General features: G+C 40.6%; 1 protein-coding gene and 1 long non-coding RNA gene across 4 annotated transcripts; one reads left to right on the top strand and one right to left on the bottom strand.

The window, feature by feature from the left end:
• The first annotated feature begins 1,325 nt into the window (after positions 1-1,325).
• On the top strand, positions 1,326-7,646 carry LOC148727375 (uncharacterized). The gene is made up of 3 exons (XR_015989317.1): positions 1,326-1,584; positions 3,050-4,840; positions 6,493-7,646. It is a non-coding gene; the product is annotated as an uncharacterized LOC148727375 (long non-coding RNA).
• Positions 1,601-11,618, bottom strand: LOC111320683 (uncharacterized). 3 transcript variants are annotated; one of them, XM_022923346.2, is made up of 7 exons: positions 10,553-11,618; positions 9,458-9,754; positions 8,249-8,908; positions 7,557-7,769; positions 6,723-7,068; positions 3,960-4,072; positions 1,601-3,496 (listed from the first exon to the last, which is right to left on the bottom strand). In XM_022923346.2, the coding sequence occupies exons 1-7, from the start codon at positions 10,839-10,841 to the stop codon at positions 2,970-2,972; spliced, it is 2,445 nt and encodes an 814-aa protein (XP_022779081.2). In that variant the 5' UTR covers positions 10,842-11,618; the 3' UTR covers positions 1,601-2,969. The 3 variants fall into 3 exon arrangements, with proteins under 3 accessions (XP_022779081.2, XP_088582959.1, XP_088582960.1); XM_088726833.1 differs by having other exon boundaries at positions 10,557-10,656; XM_088726834.1 differs by having other exon boundaries at positions 3,223-3,362.
• Between the last annotated feature and the right edge of the window lie 20 nt (positions 11,619-11,638).

The following is an 11,638-nucleotide window of genomic DNA, read 5'->3' as shown; positions in this document are numbered from 1 at the left end:
TTACTTGCTTTGCTTGTCAGACAGGTCTCCCACGAAATTCACATTTTGATTAAATACTGTTTGACACCTCGCTCTGTTGTTCTAAACTTGTCAAATTTGTAAAAATTTTCGCTTTTTCTTAGACTTGATTAAAATTATCATATTCAAAATTTTGATTGCAATGGTATAATATTAAATCGTACAAGTATTAACTCTGTTGCCCTCTTTCCCAGAACACAACAATTGGGGCTTAGGTTATTTCGCTTAAAAAACTAAATTAGATTTTCTTAAAAGTGTGATGCACTCTAAACCTCGCTGAAATCGAATTATATGATCTCATTTCTTAGCATGCAAATCTGTTTTAACTTATCATTAGGTTTTTTTTTAGATCATTTTATTTTGAGATTCGACGCAGTTAGAATAATTTTCTACGGTACAAGCTGTCAAAATAGATGCTTTCCGAAAAAGAAAAAAACCTTCAACATAAAGACTGCAGGTGTACCTATGACAACGGAGTACAAAGATAAAAAAAGTATGGGCCTACTGTGTATTTTCTCATCTCCAGCCGCTGCAAAACACATTTTAATTTCTGACAAGCGTATTGTTATCCTTAGAATTCTGAGAACAAACGTAACAATATTTTCACCGAAAATGCCGGAGAAAGATGCGTCGTAATTTTAGCGGAAATATAAATAGCATGTTCTGAGCGGAGAAATGTTAATTCTAGAGGCCGTGAATTGGCAAAGAGTAGAAATTCGTTGTTCTTTATAGCATTCCCTCGGGCTTGTTTACCAACTATTAGCTAGTCCGCATGTTTTTCATAAACCTTTGCCAAACATAGTTGCATTTAACCTGTAGTTTCGGGAGTCCTATGAGGAATTTGCTGAAAAAAACAAAACAAAAAAACGGGGAAGTTTCGAGGGAAAAAAACTTTTAACTTTTCCTTTCTTTTGCGGTTCCGTCATTCAAAACTCTCACAAACCGCCGGCTGGCAGAGATGAATCAAATTTAGAATTCTTCTTCAATTAGATTTGATATCTCAATGATTTGTTGCGCTTCACTGCCATGATTTATGGGTTGTTTTTACGAAAACTTCTTGTTTTAGTGTTGAACCAGCCCTTGAGAAAGTCGCCTCAGGGAAGTTCCGTGTTGTTCACAATTTGTAGTAGCGTTGAAACGCCTCGTAAAACGCAAGGAACCATGGAAATTCTGTGCATGACGACAACATTTGGTTATAAAATCAACTGAGTTGTCAGAATAACGGGCTAAAATTATTGAAAGAAAACAGGACATTGACATGGATGGTAAACAAATTTGAAAAGATTACAGACTGCCTTCGGGTAAGATTGAACATCTTCAGCTCACTTTTAATAGCTTCTCAGATTTACATTAAGTCTAATTTTCAGGGCAGGCATAATGGACCAACTGTTTATGGCAAAATTTGCAGAAATAGGCAGATAAAAACAGCATCTTGGCAAGCGATGCCGGAAGCAAATTGAGCCAACTTAATTATTGTACTGAATTTCATGGTTTGAGCCCTCAGTCGAGTGAGAACTATTCAGTGACTTGTCAGATGGATCACTTATGGACGAAATTATTGCCAAAGTAAGAAACAAAAACATTCTACAGCTTATGTATGCTTTATTTTGAGCTAACTCGTAACTGAACAAATATTTATTTCAAAGAGTCGCCCCGAAGCGCCGAAAATTCCTATACCGTTTTTTACCGGCAGAAAACGTTTAGCGTTCACTAATGTTTGCATTCGATGAGTGTGTAAGTTCAGTGTGTTACTGCTAGTTTGATAAAAGTTAATCTTAAACTTTCGGTGGTATTATTTTATTCCAAACAGAACCAAGTCAGCCGTAAAGGGTGGGTTTTATAACTGTCATGAACAGCGAAATAACGTACTTGCACAATTTTGATTATGAAGATACTTCGTAAATACGTAAAACAGCAAACAGGCAAGTTATCCTTGCTAGGAGTGAAACCAAAAACCTATCTATGGGGTAGCGAAAGATATCTCCCTTAAAAACGGTCTCTCAGAATTTTTCACCAAACTTCACAGGCCTCACAATCTTGTTTTGTTTTCCGCCGTACCAACTTCCTTCCGTTTCAAAGCCTCTGTTTTGCCAAGAAAGACTCAGTCTCCTTTCTCGACAAAGCTGTTAAGAACATTTCCCTAAGCCGGCGTTAATCCGTCTGAGGGGCGGATTAACGCAAAGTAAGTCCACTAGAAAAACAGAGGTTTTAAAAAAGACAAACAAATTTCCTTGTTGTAAAGTAAACACCAAATCGGAAACCTGTGAAGACATCGATAAAAGCTAAGCTAGGAAGACTTCAGAAAAGTACAAATTAACACTGCAGCATGCACGTACGTCAGTCAGCATAATTTTAATGATGAAACCTTCGAAATCGCGGCCCAGTTTTTTTAAAAGACTAGAAATAGCTGGATTTACGAGGAAAGAAGCCAAGGTCATCATCTCACAAAGTGTCTAATAGACAACTTACCCCACCCTCCCCCCCCCCCATCCCTTTAATCCTTTATCAGATATACTTTAATTTGTGATTAATAACATTCTCAAACAAGCTCTTCATTCTCCAACATGCTCCAACAAACTCCTACTTTTTGTAAAATCATGCAAAAGTAATCAGACGGACAAAGATCAGCATATTTCCTTGCGTTTCTTACTTTTTTTTTACTTTTTTTTCTGAGCTGTAGGGGATTGTTTAGGTTGTTGTGCCATTCATGGTTTTAATTCTGATACCCCCAGTTTAACACTTTTTAAACGCTGGGCTAGCACTGATTATTCATACTTTTGCATGCGGTTAAAGGTTTACAAGAGATCGTTGCGATGTGCGAATCTTTGAAGTCTTAATGTGTCACACGCATCATTGAAGGTTCTATTCTTCTCCATCAAATGCATATGCGAAACTACCAAATGTGAGGCGAACATAAAAATACTCTGAGCTAGGAGTTATCATTAATAGCGTTAAAATATATAAGAGTCTGCGGGATATAGCTGATTCAATTTCTCTAGCATCACCCGCTGTTGCCTCTCATCTATTGCAGATGTCTGTCCGTTATGCTCTTCTTCGTCGACCATAATATGAGTGTCGCTACACCCGTTACCTCCTTCGTGCAGGACGCAGTTGGTGTACTCCTCTATATGGGTCTGAAGGTATGAAATCGGAACTTCACCTTGAGACAATACCTGGTAATGAAAATCTTGAATTTTAAAATTTGCTCCGAGTTTCTTTGAAGTCTCATTGCGCATTCTCCAAATTGCCAGCTGACCAGTCATGTAAGCGGTCGCCTGTCCCGGATAAGCCTCGTACCGACTGACTTCGTTTGGAACAACGTCGCTGTAATCCCACATATAACGCTGGAAGAGATTTATGGCTTCGTCTCGTGTCATGTTCTTAGAATGGAGGCCACTATCGATAATAAGGCGAAGTGCGCGCCATATTTGACCCTTAAGAGCACCGTAACGTTCGAGGATACGGTTTTGATAAAGATCTGCAAAGGTTTTTAAATATAAGTTCCAACTGACTAAAACTATTGTATATCATTTAGGGAAGGAAAAACAGATGAGCCAAAACCGAACTAAACGGTCCTCATCAGCCCGTGGCAAAACTCACACGATACTAAGGAAAAACCTCTCAATTAAAGCGCAGTAAATTTGTTTTGATTCAAAACTACGGTTCAAATTGTTTAGGCTGAGACTGTGACTGTTTTTTACCATGAGAATCTTTGTATTCCACCCATTGCACTACAGAAACGTATTTGCATATCTATTGGAGCTCATTGTCCGAGTCTTGGGCTAACTGTGGCCCAATAGGTCTTCTTCAGTTGTAGATGCTACTAAAACTATGTGCCGTGTTTAACGGAAGGTGTGACACGCACATCCCCTATCTATGCCAAGCCGGCCTTGTCTTTGGAAAAATTATGCGTGTTTAGTCCGACCCATTTGCTTACTAACCTGTATCCTGCGTGGCGAGTGGATTCTCAGAGTACAGTCCCCAGCCCTCTCTGATGGCAATTGCTGTTACATCCCTCAAGAATTGAAAATTGACGCCTTCCTCGCATACATCTCTGCAACAATATCACGTAGGTAGCAACCCATGTTAGTTTCGAGCAAGTTTCATCATAGCCTACCACTACATAGGGACGGGCAGGCTGATATGCTCCCAAGCCCGGTCTTAATTTAACGCCCGGGGAGGGGGAGAAGGGGTTGGAAGATTCTGGGGGATCACTGGTTTTCAGGAGGGACGAAGGGGGGGGGGGATCAGTTGTCGCCAACAGAGTATAAAGATGGGAGTGTAGGAGACTGACTGCCAATTAACTGCCAATGAAGAGGGTATAGATCATAAAAATACTACAAAGCTTTATGGGGGATCAGATATATTTTATCATGACATAAGGAAAATCCTCCTTCCTCCAGACGATGATTATAAAGACCAGTCCCTTTAGGCAACTTTACACATCTAACTCACACCTTCTCTAATTGTTCCATTCTGCTCTCGTTCTGTGTGGCTCAGAGGCCGAGTATCTTCTCTAGCAGCTTTTACGGCTTACGGTTAAAAAAAGAATTGGCCAATTTATGACTGACGGTTGATGAAACATCGCTCTCTACACCGATATCACGCAGCGCCATCTTGGATTTTGTGGCACACCAAATTGAGGCTGGACGAACGATTCCGACATGTTCCAAAAGGAGGAGCTTCTGTTACGCAGTCAAATTTCCATATTTTGACACAAATTTCGTCAAGGAATGACTTAAGAAAGATGGTTAAGTCCCAGAGAACATAATAACATGTGGGTACAGCAATTTCTTTGTAGGCTCTATCTTTGATATCGAAGGTAAGTTTCATTTTTGATGAGTTGTTGTTGTTGATGCTTCGAGTCGACTTGATGAACTTGAGAAAACCTGTACTCGAACAGTGGCGTGATTCACGCCACTTCAACTGTTTTTAAAAGAATTGATTTGTGCGTAGGAACTCGATATACACACGCTAAGCACGAACCAATTCTTCGAAAAATGGTGTGAAACCCACACACACAAAGAAAAAGAGGTTATTACAACTGTACATGTGTCGGGTTTATCAGTTAATCAAGTTCTACCCGAAAACTATGAATAAACGACTAAAAAGAAGCGCCAAGGTATATTTCGAGACCAAGTCTTTATTCAAAGAATTGTAAATTTTCAGCTCAGAAGCGCAAAACGAACGAATTTCTTGCATGTACAAAACCGTAGGAGATTCAGCATGCTTGAATCGTTGTTAACTAGAATTCACGTACAGGAAATTTGCGTAGGTTTGTGACAAAAATTTGGAAAATTCTGCAGTTGTACGGTTTTGAAATTAAAATCTGGTATTGAACACGTAAGAATTATAGCAACCGTTCGAATAACGAAGCGAAAAGCTTGCAAATTTCATGCATTTATATTACGAGACCCGTGTGGTAGATGTGTTGTTTTCTAGATTTTACGACCAGAAATTAGTTAACTTTGTGTTGAAAATTTTACGATTTCAAAACAAAATCTTCTATTGAACAACACATTGGGATATCAACACTTCAAAATTATTTTTGCCGTTCTAACAAAGAGTCCCTAGCCTCGCAAAGTCTCCGTTGAAGTCAGAAAACTCAGCCATAGCTGGCATTGCTTTGGGGAATGAAGCGTCAACTCCAAAACTAATTTCGTCGCTTTAAACAGCTTCATGCTCAGTTTTTTTCGAAACTAGTATTATTTAGCATGTATTTTTTTTATCATTTTGAGCTCCAAAAGGTCTTTCTCGTTCGAGACAGAACGGAAAAAACAACCTTGACAGTTTTGAAACCTCGCAGCTAGACTCGACGGGAACTTTTCACCGACAATGACGTCAGCCTGAACCATCTCAACGAACCATACCATCCATTTCTTTTTCCATAAAATATTAGCCAATCAGAGCGCGCGTTAGAATGTATCTTTGTTACAAAGGATCTTAAATTATAACATAACCAAAGTAAAGCGCGTGCTCTGATTGGTCAATTTAGCGTCCCCCATTTGCCCATGGGTGTACGCTGCTGACGTGAGCAAATGCAAAGACTATTTTTCCGCGCGCGCTTGTTTTTTTCTGGTCAAGTAAGATTTGTTAAACAAAAGGGAACTCTTTAGCTACAATGTGTTAATGTTATGTTATAAAACAAATGGTAAACACCACAGCGCACACTATTGAGTTATGGATGCACTTGGGAGGTTTGCTAAGCACTCAAGAAGCTAGAGTCGCTCTCGGCTATCGCCTCGAGCGACTCTTACGCTTCTTTCGTGCTTAACAACCTCCCGCGTGCATCCATAACTCAATAGTGTACGCTGTGGTGTTTACCATTTGTTAATTGTGTTTATCCTTTGTATATGTCCGGATTCGCTTTTCGAAATCTCTCGTGCTGTACAGAAATGATGAATAAAGCTCTTGAAACCATATCTCGTGGCCTGTTTACGTTTTCACTCCTTTATATTCGCACTTTACTTTCAGGAAAAAATCCCAGGCACAGAAGTTGTCGCAAGAACTCGAAGCTACAAATAATATCGGAATAATGAAGATTCTTGAAGGTTGCAGGTATTTATTTGTCACGATAAAGGGCTATTCCCAACCGCTGATGGGAAATAAGCCGCGCTTTTCTCCTACAGAGGTCTTTTCGATAGCTCCCCCCGAAAGGAAGAACTCGTGAAAACAAGTGAAGTTAAGCCTATTTCTTCACTCACCCGAAGTTTTCTTTGTATCCCTGGGATTGCAAATGGTGCCCGGGGCTTGCCTCGTGTGCATTCACTGTGAACTCAAAGTACTTGGGCCCCATTCGATCTACAAAGAAGGGCACGTTGTACTTGCCGGGCGTTCGACAGGAACTTGTACTCGAAGAATAAGTCTGCACGGGTTGCAAGGGAACGAATGATATTTCCATAGCAACTGGGCAAGTGGGAACGGTGGTCTTGTTGCCAGTGAAGTAAAACAAACCTGTCAATTTTGGCAAGATGCGTGACATGGTTTTGCGTGACAAATCCAGCCATTTCAACATCGTTTTGTAGCGTTCTGGACAATAGTTTTGGGCGGCTGAAAAAAATGCTCAGCGAGTAAATAAGGAAAAACTGCTCAACGGGATGGTACATTTTTAGAATGTTTGCAGGCTATTGCATAATCGTAAAACAAGAAGGAGATCAAACATGAATCTTCCCGCAGTAATCACGCGAATCGATGTTATTTGTCGGAAAATGTTGGTTACGCCTTTTCCTCTATTATTCATTTAAAACTGAGAAGAAAAATATCTTTTTAAGCTGTCGTGGTTTATCAAAAACTATTTCAGATTTAAGAACTTATAAAGTCAAAACCTTTTTCAGTTCTCAGATCAAGGGGGCTGAAAAACCACACCCTTAAGGGCAGGGCAAATGATACATCCTTCATGTGGGAGTTTCTCCCTAGGAGGAAAAAAGACCTCCAAAGGCTTCCTATTTTCGTCATATGTGTGTTCAACACTTTTACACTACTGAAAATTTCTTGCATGTTATGTCAATCATGTTATCATGAACTGGAATATTCCCTACCCTCTTCACTCTTGCATTTTCGAAAGGCCTCTTCATTAGATTCATTTTCGGGGAAAGGATTTTCATTAAAGTACATTTCCGTTGAATTGAGGTACTTTGCAAACTGATTTACAGCTGTCTCCTCAATATCCTGTCCCATGATCGTCTTAGCAATATCCACCGCTTGCCGGTAAAGTTTCTCCAACATCTCCCAGCCCAAATCCTGAACTTCAGCTGCAATATTTAGGGTTAAATCGAAAATGATATGGCTTAAGGTAAAGAATACAAACGAGACGGATACGGCCCAACCGCAGCCCCACCGCAGAAGCACTGCGGCACCACCGCGGCACCACCGCAGCCCCACCGCGGCACCACCGCGGCACCACCGCGGCACCACCGCGGTACCATCGCGGTACCACTGCGGCAGCACCGCGGTACCACCGTCTTTATGTGCTTTTGCCGCCTCTGTAGTGAAGAATATATGCAGTGTCCAAAACTGAACGTCAACTTTCTGGTATGCTCTGAATTCAAATGACATGCTGCTGTCACAAATCTCCCTCCTTCCCCTCCCTGTCTCTTTTGAAAAGTCCAACCCTAAGGTCTGAGATCCAAAACGTCATCAAGACGCTGTTGTAAGCGCGCCCCCTCCCCCCTGAAAAATTCTGCCTTCGCTTCTGGCGCTTGGATTCTCTTTTTTTACTTGCTAAAGTTACCTGGTGTAATATCTTGTGTTGTGTAATAAGACAGAAAGTTTTTGTATGAATCCTTTCCTGGTAAGACCGTGTCTCCTTCTCTGAAAGTCGGATTTGTCCTCTCTAAGGTTTTACTCCCGTTGAGGTACACGTGATCAACAGGCAACGTACCCAGTCCACTTGAGATATTAGTTGGTAAGCAATGTGGCAGGTGCTCATTCTCAAAGTACTCAAATAGGTCAAGCAATGGCGATCCAACATTACGAACGAGGCTCTCCTCCACAAGAACAGTGCCATTCATTCCGTGCTTTGCTATTATCTTTTCAGCCTCTTCTGAGCTTATTTTAGAGACAAAGGTTGAAATTTGATCTTGAAAAGCCGACAGGATTCCACGGCCGGATTGCTGCGAGGAGACCTCAATGTAAATGTCTTCCAGACATTCTCTCCCTTCTTTGCACACAGTAACGGACCCTACCATACCGGTTCGGATCCCACTTTTCAAGTTTTCCTTGAACTGGTTAATCCCGGTTTTAAATTTGGCCAAAAGATTCAAAATTTCCTCTAGTTCAGACGCTGTCTGAGGAGTGAAAAAGAGAAATACGGTGCTGAGCTGTTTTTTAATAGAGGTGATGCCCTTGAAAGTCCGAGAGCAGTATCTGCCTGGTCCCAACATCCAATAACCTGGAAAAATTCAATCAGAAAATAAACCGATATTGCGAAGTGCTTAGATAATAAGAAAATCTTTACATTGTAACCGACGGACGTTCTACCGCGAAGAGGGACGTTCCATACACTCGACCATTACAGGTGTTGAAATTTCCCTAAAGATGGATGTTGAACGTAACTTTGTAACGAGCATCATAAGCGACAGATCCGACCAATATATTTTTCTATAATCATCATCAAATTGAATTAAATATTTCGAGATCAATCTTTTCTCAAAATTTTAAACGCCATAAAACAAATTAAGAGCGGCGCCTTTCTCTCACTGTAGGATCAATCGGTTTGGATTTGAACCTCAATACACGCTCCTTCTAAAAGATTTTCCTTCACGAAAGGATGACTCTTGGCATTCTGAAAGCATTACCAAACACTTTGCGATAAATTAGTTTGGCTTTGGACCTCCAATACACGTTCCTTCTAAAAGACTTCCTTTGCAAAAAATGATTCTTGGAATTCTGAAAGCGCTACCAAATGCAATGGAACCCAGTCCTCTCAATCCAGACTCACCGGCTAAATAATTGTTTTCAAAAGGCCGCCCGAAGTAGTGCTTCAAGAAATGATCCGTTTTAGCGATCATGCGTCGTTCACTCGCAAGTAGAAGCTTCTTGTCAATCTTTAAACTTCTCAGCTCCTTCAACATAGAATGTGCACGTTCAGAAATGGCTTTGATACTCTCCGGGGTGGGGTTGTATGGTTGGAATATCTTTTTCATCTCTTCAACAGAGACTCCTGTCATGAAACCAGCATCGTACGGGTGAAGTTCACGGACAGTACTATCAATCCTCTTCAAAAATTCAAGGAGACCTGAGAGAAAGCAATATAGATTTAGGGTAAAAATTTAACAAGCGCAAGGAGATGGCAAATGTACCCAAATGATATGCAACGACGAGAAAAAGATGACCACTTCTACCTAACAATTAAATAGTTTTTAAGGAATATCTGGTCTTTTGGCATATATTTTCACTTGTCGAAAATTTCTAGTTCATTTTGCGCTTAGACCTTACCCCACGAATATGGAGAATCGGTTTCTGAAAAGGGTGAACCCTCGGACCATCTTTGAATAACATTTGGAGAAGCTCATCACTTCAGAATCTGCGCGGAGTTTAGAAACGTAGATGGTGATAAATGTGACACTGAATTATATGGGTCTTGACAAGAGAATATCTTTTAGTATTGGACGTTTCAAACAGTTCTCAACAAGAAACTATTAACTGGTGGTTTTCAAGGAGTTACGGTCTGTTAGATTAAGCCGGGAGCATCAAGCGATGGTCTTAAAGAGAGCTTTTCCTTAGATTCTTCATAACAGCAGATATTTTGTGTAAATGCTGACACAAAGATCTGAGTGACCTCTCCATACTCCTCCAACATGAGCTTCCGTGACACTATTGGTCACGCCTAGTTGCATAGCGCCTATTAAGTTTAATAATCCCTTAGGTAGTGCATTTGTCTGACTTAATTAACCAAGGAGCAATAAGAAATATGTTGACTGCTTCCCGGAATGATCTCTGGGCTTCCTTAACTGCTACTTTGTTTAAATTCCATCCGGAATCATTCAGTTGCACTTGCATTTTTGGCTCACAAATTACAACATAGTGTTCTCACCTACACGCTTTGCCTCGGCTGAAAATGCACACTTTCCAATTTCATCATCTTCACGGTTGTCTCCCTCACTTCTTTCATGTGTCTCAGATTTGGTGCTTTGACTCTTCACCAAGAGAACCAAGCCTGTGATGAAGAAAATGAGACCTAACACTGCAATAAGAGCCATGATTGCAAAAGCTGTCTTTTGTTTAACTCCGAATTGTCTATGGCTTTTTGTTGTCGCGGAGTCGTACTGGATTTTGTCTGAAGTTCCAGGCGCCAATGCTTGCGCAGCTTCGAGCTCTGTCATCTTAGATGTCTGCAAACCACTGCAAGCAGAATTTGCGGGATTCAGTTGACAAATTGATTACTGATACCATTCACGGTTGTATGGTATTCAGTCACGCAAAGCGCGAGGAGGCAAAAATTTAAATTTCGTCAGTACCACTCAAGCATGAATACGTGAAGTGATTTTAAATAAATTATTTTGAAAAACAAAAGTGTAAGTCAGGTATAGAAAACTCCTTTTTGCGAAGCGAAGCTAGGTTCTGTCTCTTATTTTCAAATCGAGCTCAAAACACACACACAAAAACAAGCAAAACAGAAACGAAAGGTGCTTGCGAAACTTCTGCCATGAGTTAAAGTTTCTCTTTTCTTTCTTTCTTATTTTCTTATTTTTTGGCGAAAACAATGGCGAACTGATTCTTTAATTTTCAAATTATGTCCCAATAATAGAAAAATGCCAGCTTGACGTCTGCTTAAAAGGTTGAGTTTATTCTCTTCTCAGTATAAATGGCCATTCATTCAGTGCAAAAATCGTAATGCTCATGCGAAACAGCAGTTACCCCGGAAACTGAACACACGATAGTTATGTCACTTTGGTAGCTTAGGGATAAGTCATTATTTAACCGCTGGGGGTGGGGGGAGGATTTTGAGGGGATCACTTGGTTATAAAAGGGAACGGAGAGGGGATCGTGGCTATTAGGGGGACCATAGAAAATTAACCACCTACAGAACCTCACGGGGTATCAAGTAAATTTCATCGTGACTCATCTAAAATCCTTCAATTCCACTTCCCCCCCCCCCCCCCCTCTCGGCGAAAAATTA

The sequence above is a fragment of the Stylophora pistillata genome, chromosome 7 (assembly GCF_964205215.1).
Source record: "Stylophora pistillata chromosome 7, jaStyPist1.2, whole genome shotgun sequence".
Lineage (NCBI taxonomy): Eukaryota > Metazoa > Cnidaria > Anthozoa > Scleractinia > Pocilloporidae > Stylophora > Stylophora pistillata.
The sequence above is the reverse complement of the archived record's forward strand: the minus strand, read 5'-3'. Positions and strand labels throughout refer to the sequence as shown.

Bases quoted from the DNA above. Each gene is read 5' to 3' on its own strand.
- LOC111320683 (XM_022923346.2), bottom strand. From the start codon at position 10,841: ATGACAGAGCTCGAAGCTGCGCAAGCATTGGCGCCTGGAACTTCAGAC. The intron at 7,770-8,248 runs GTAACTTTAGCA...TAAATATTGCAG, and splicing joins AACACAAGATATTACACCAG to CTGAAGTTCAGGATTTGGGC. The intron at 7,069-7,556 runs GTAGGGAATATT...CATTTTTTTCAG, and splicing joins AAAATGCAAGAGTGAAGAGG to CCGCCCAAAACTATTGTCCA.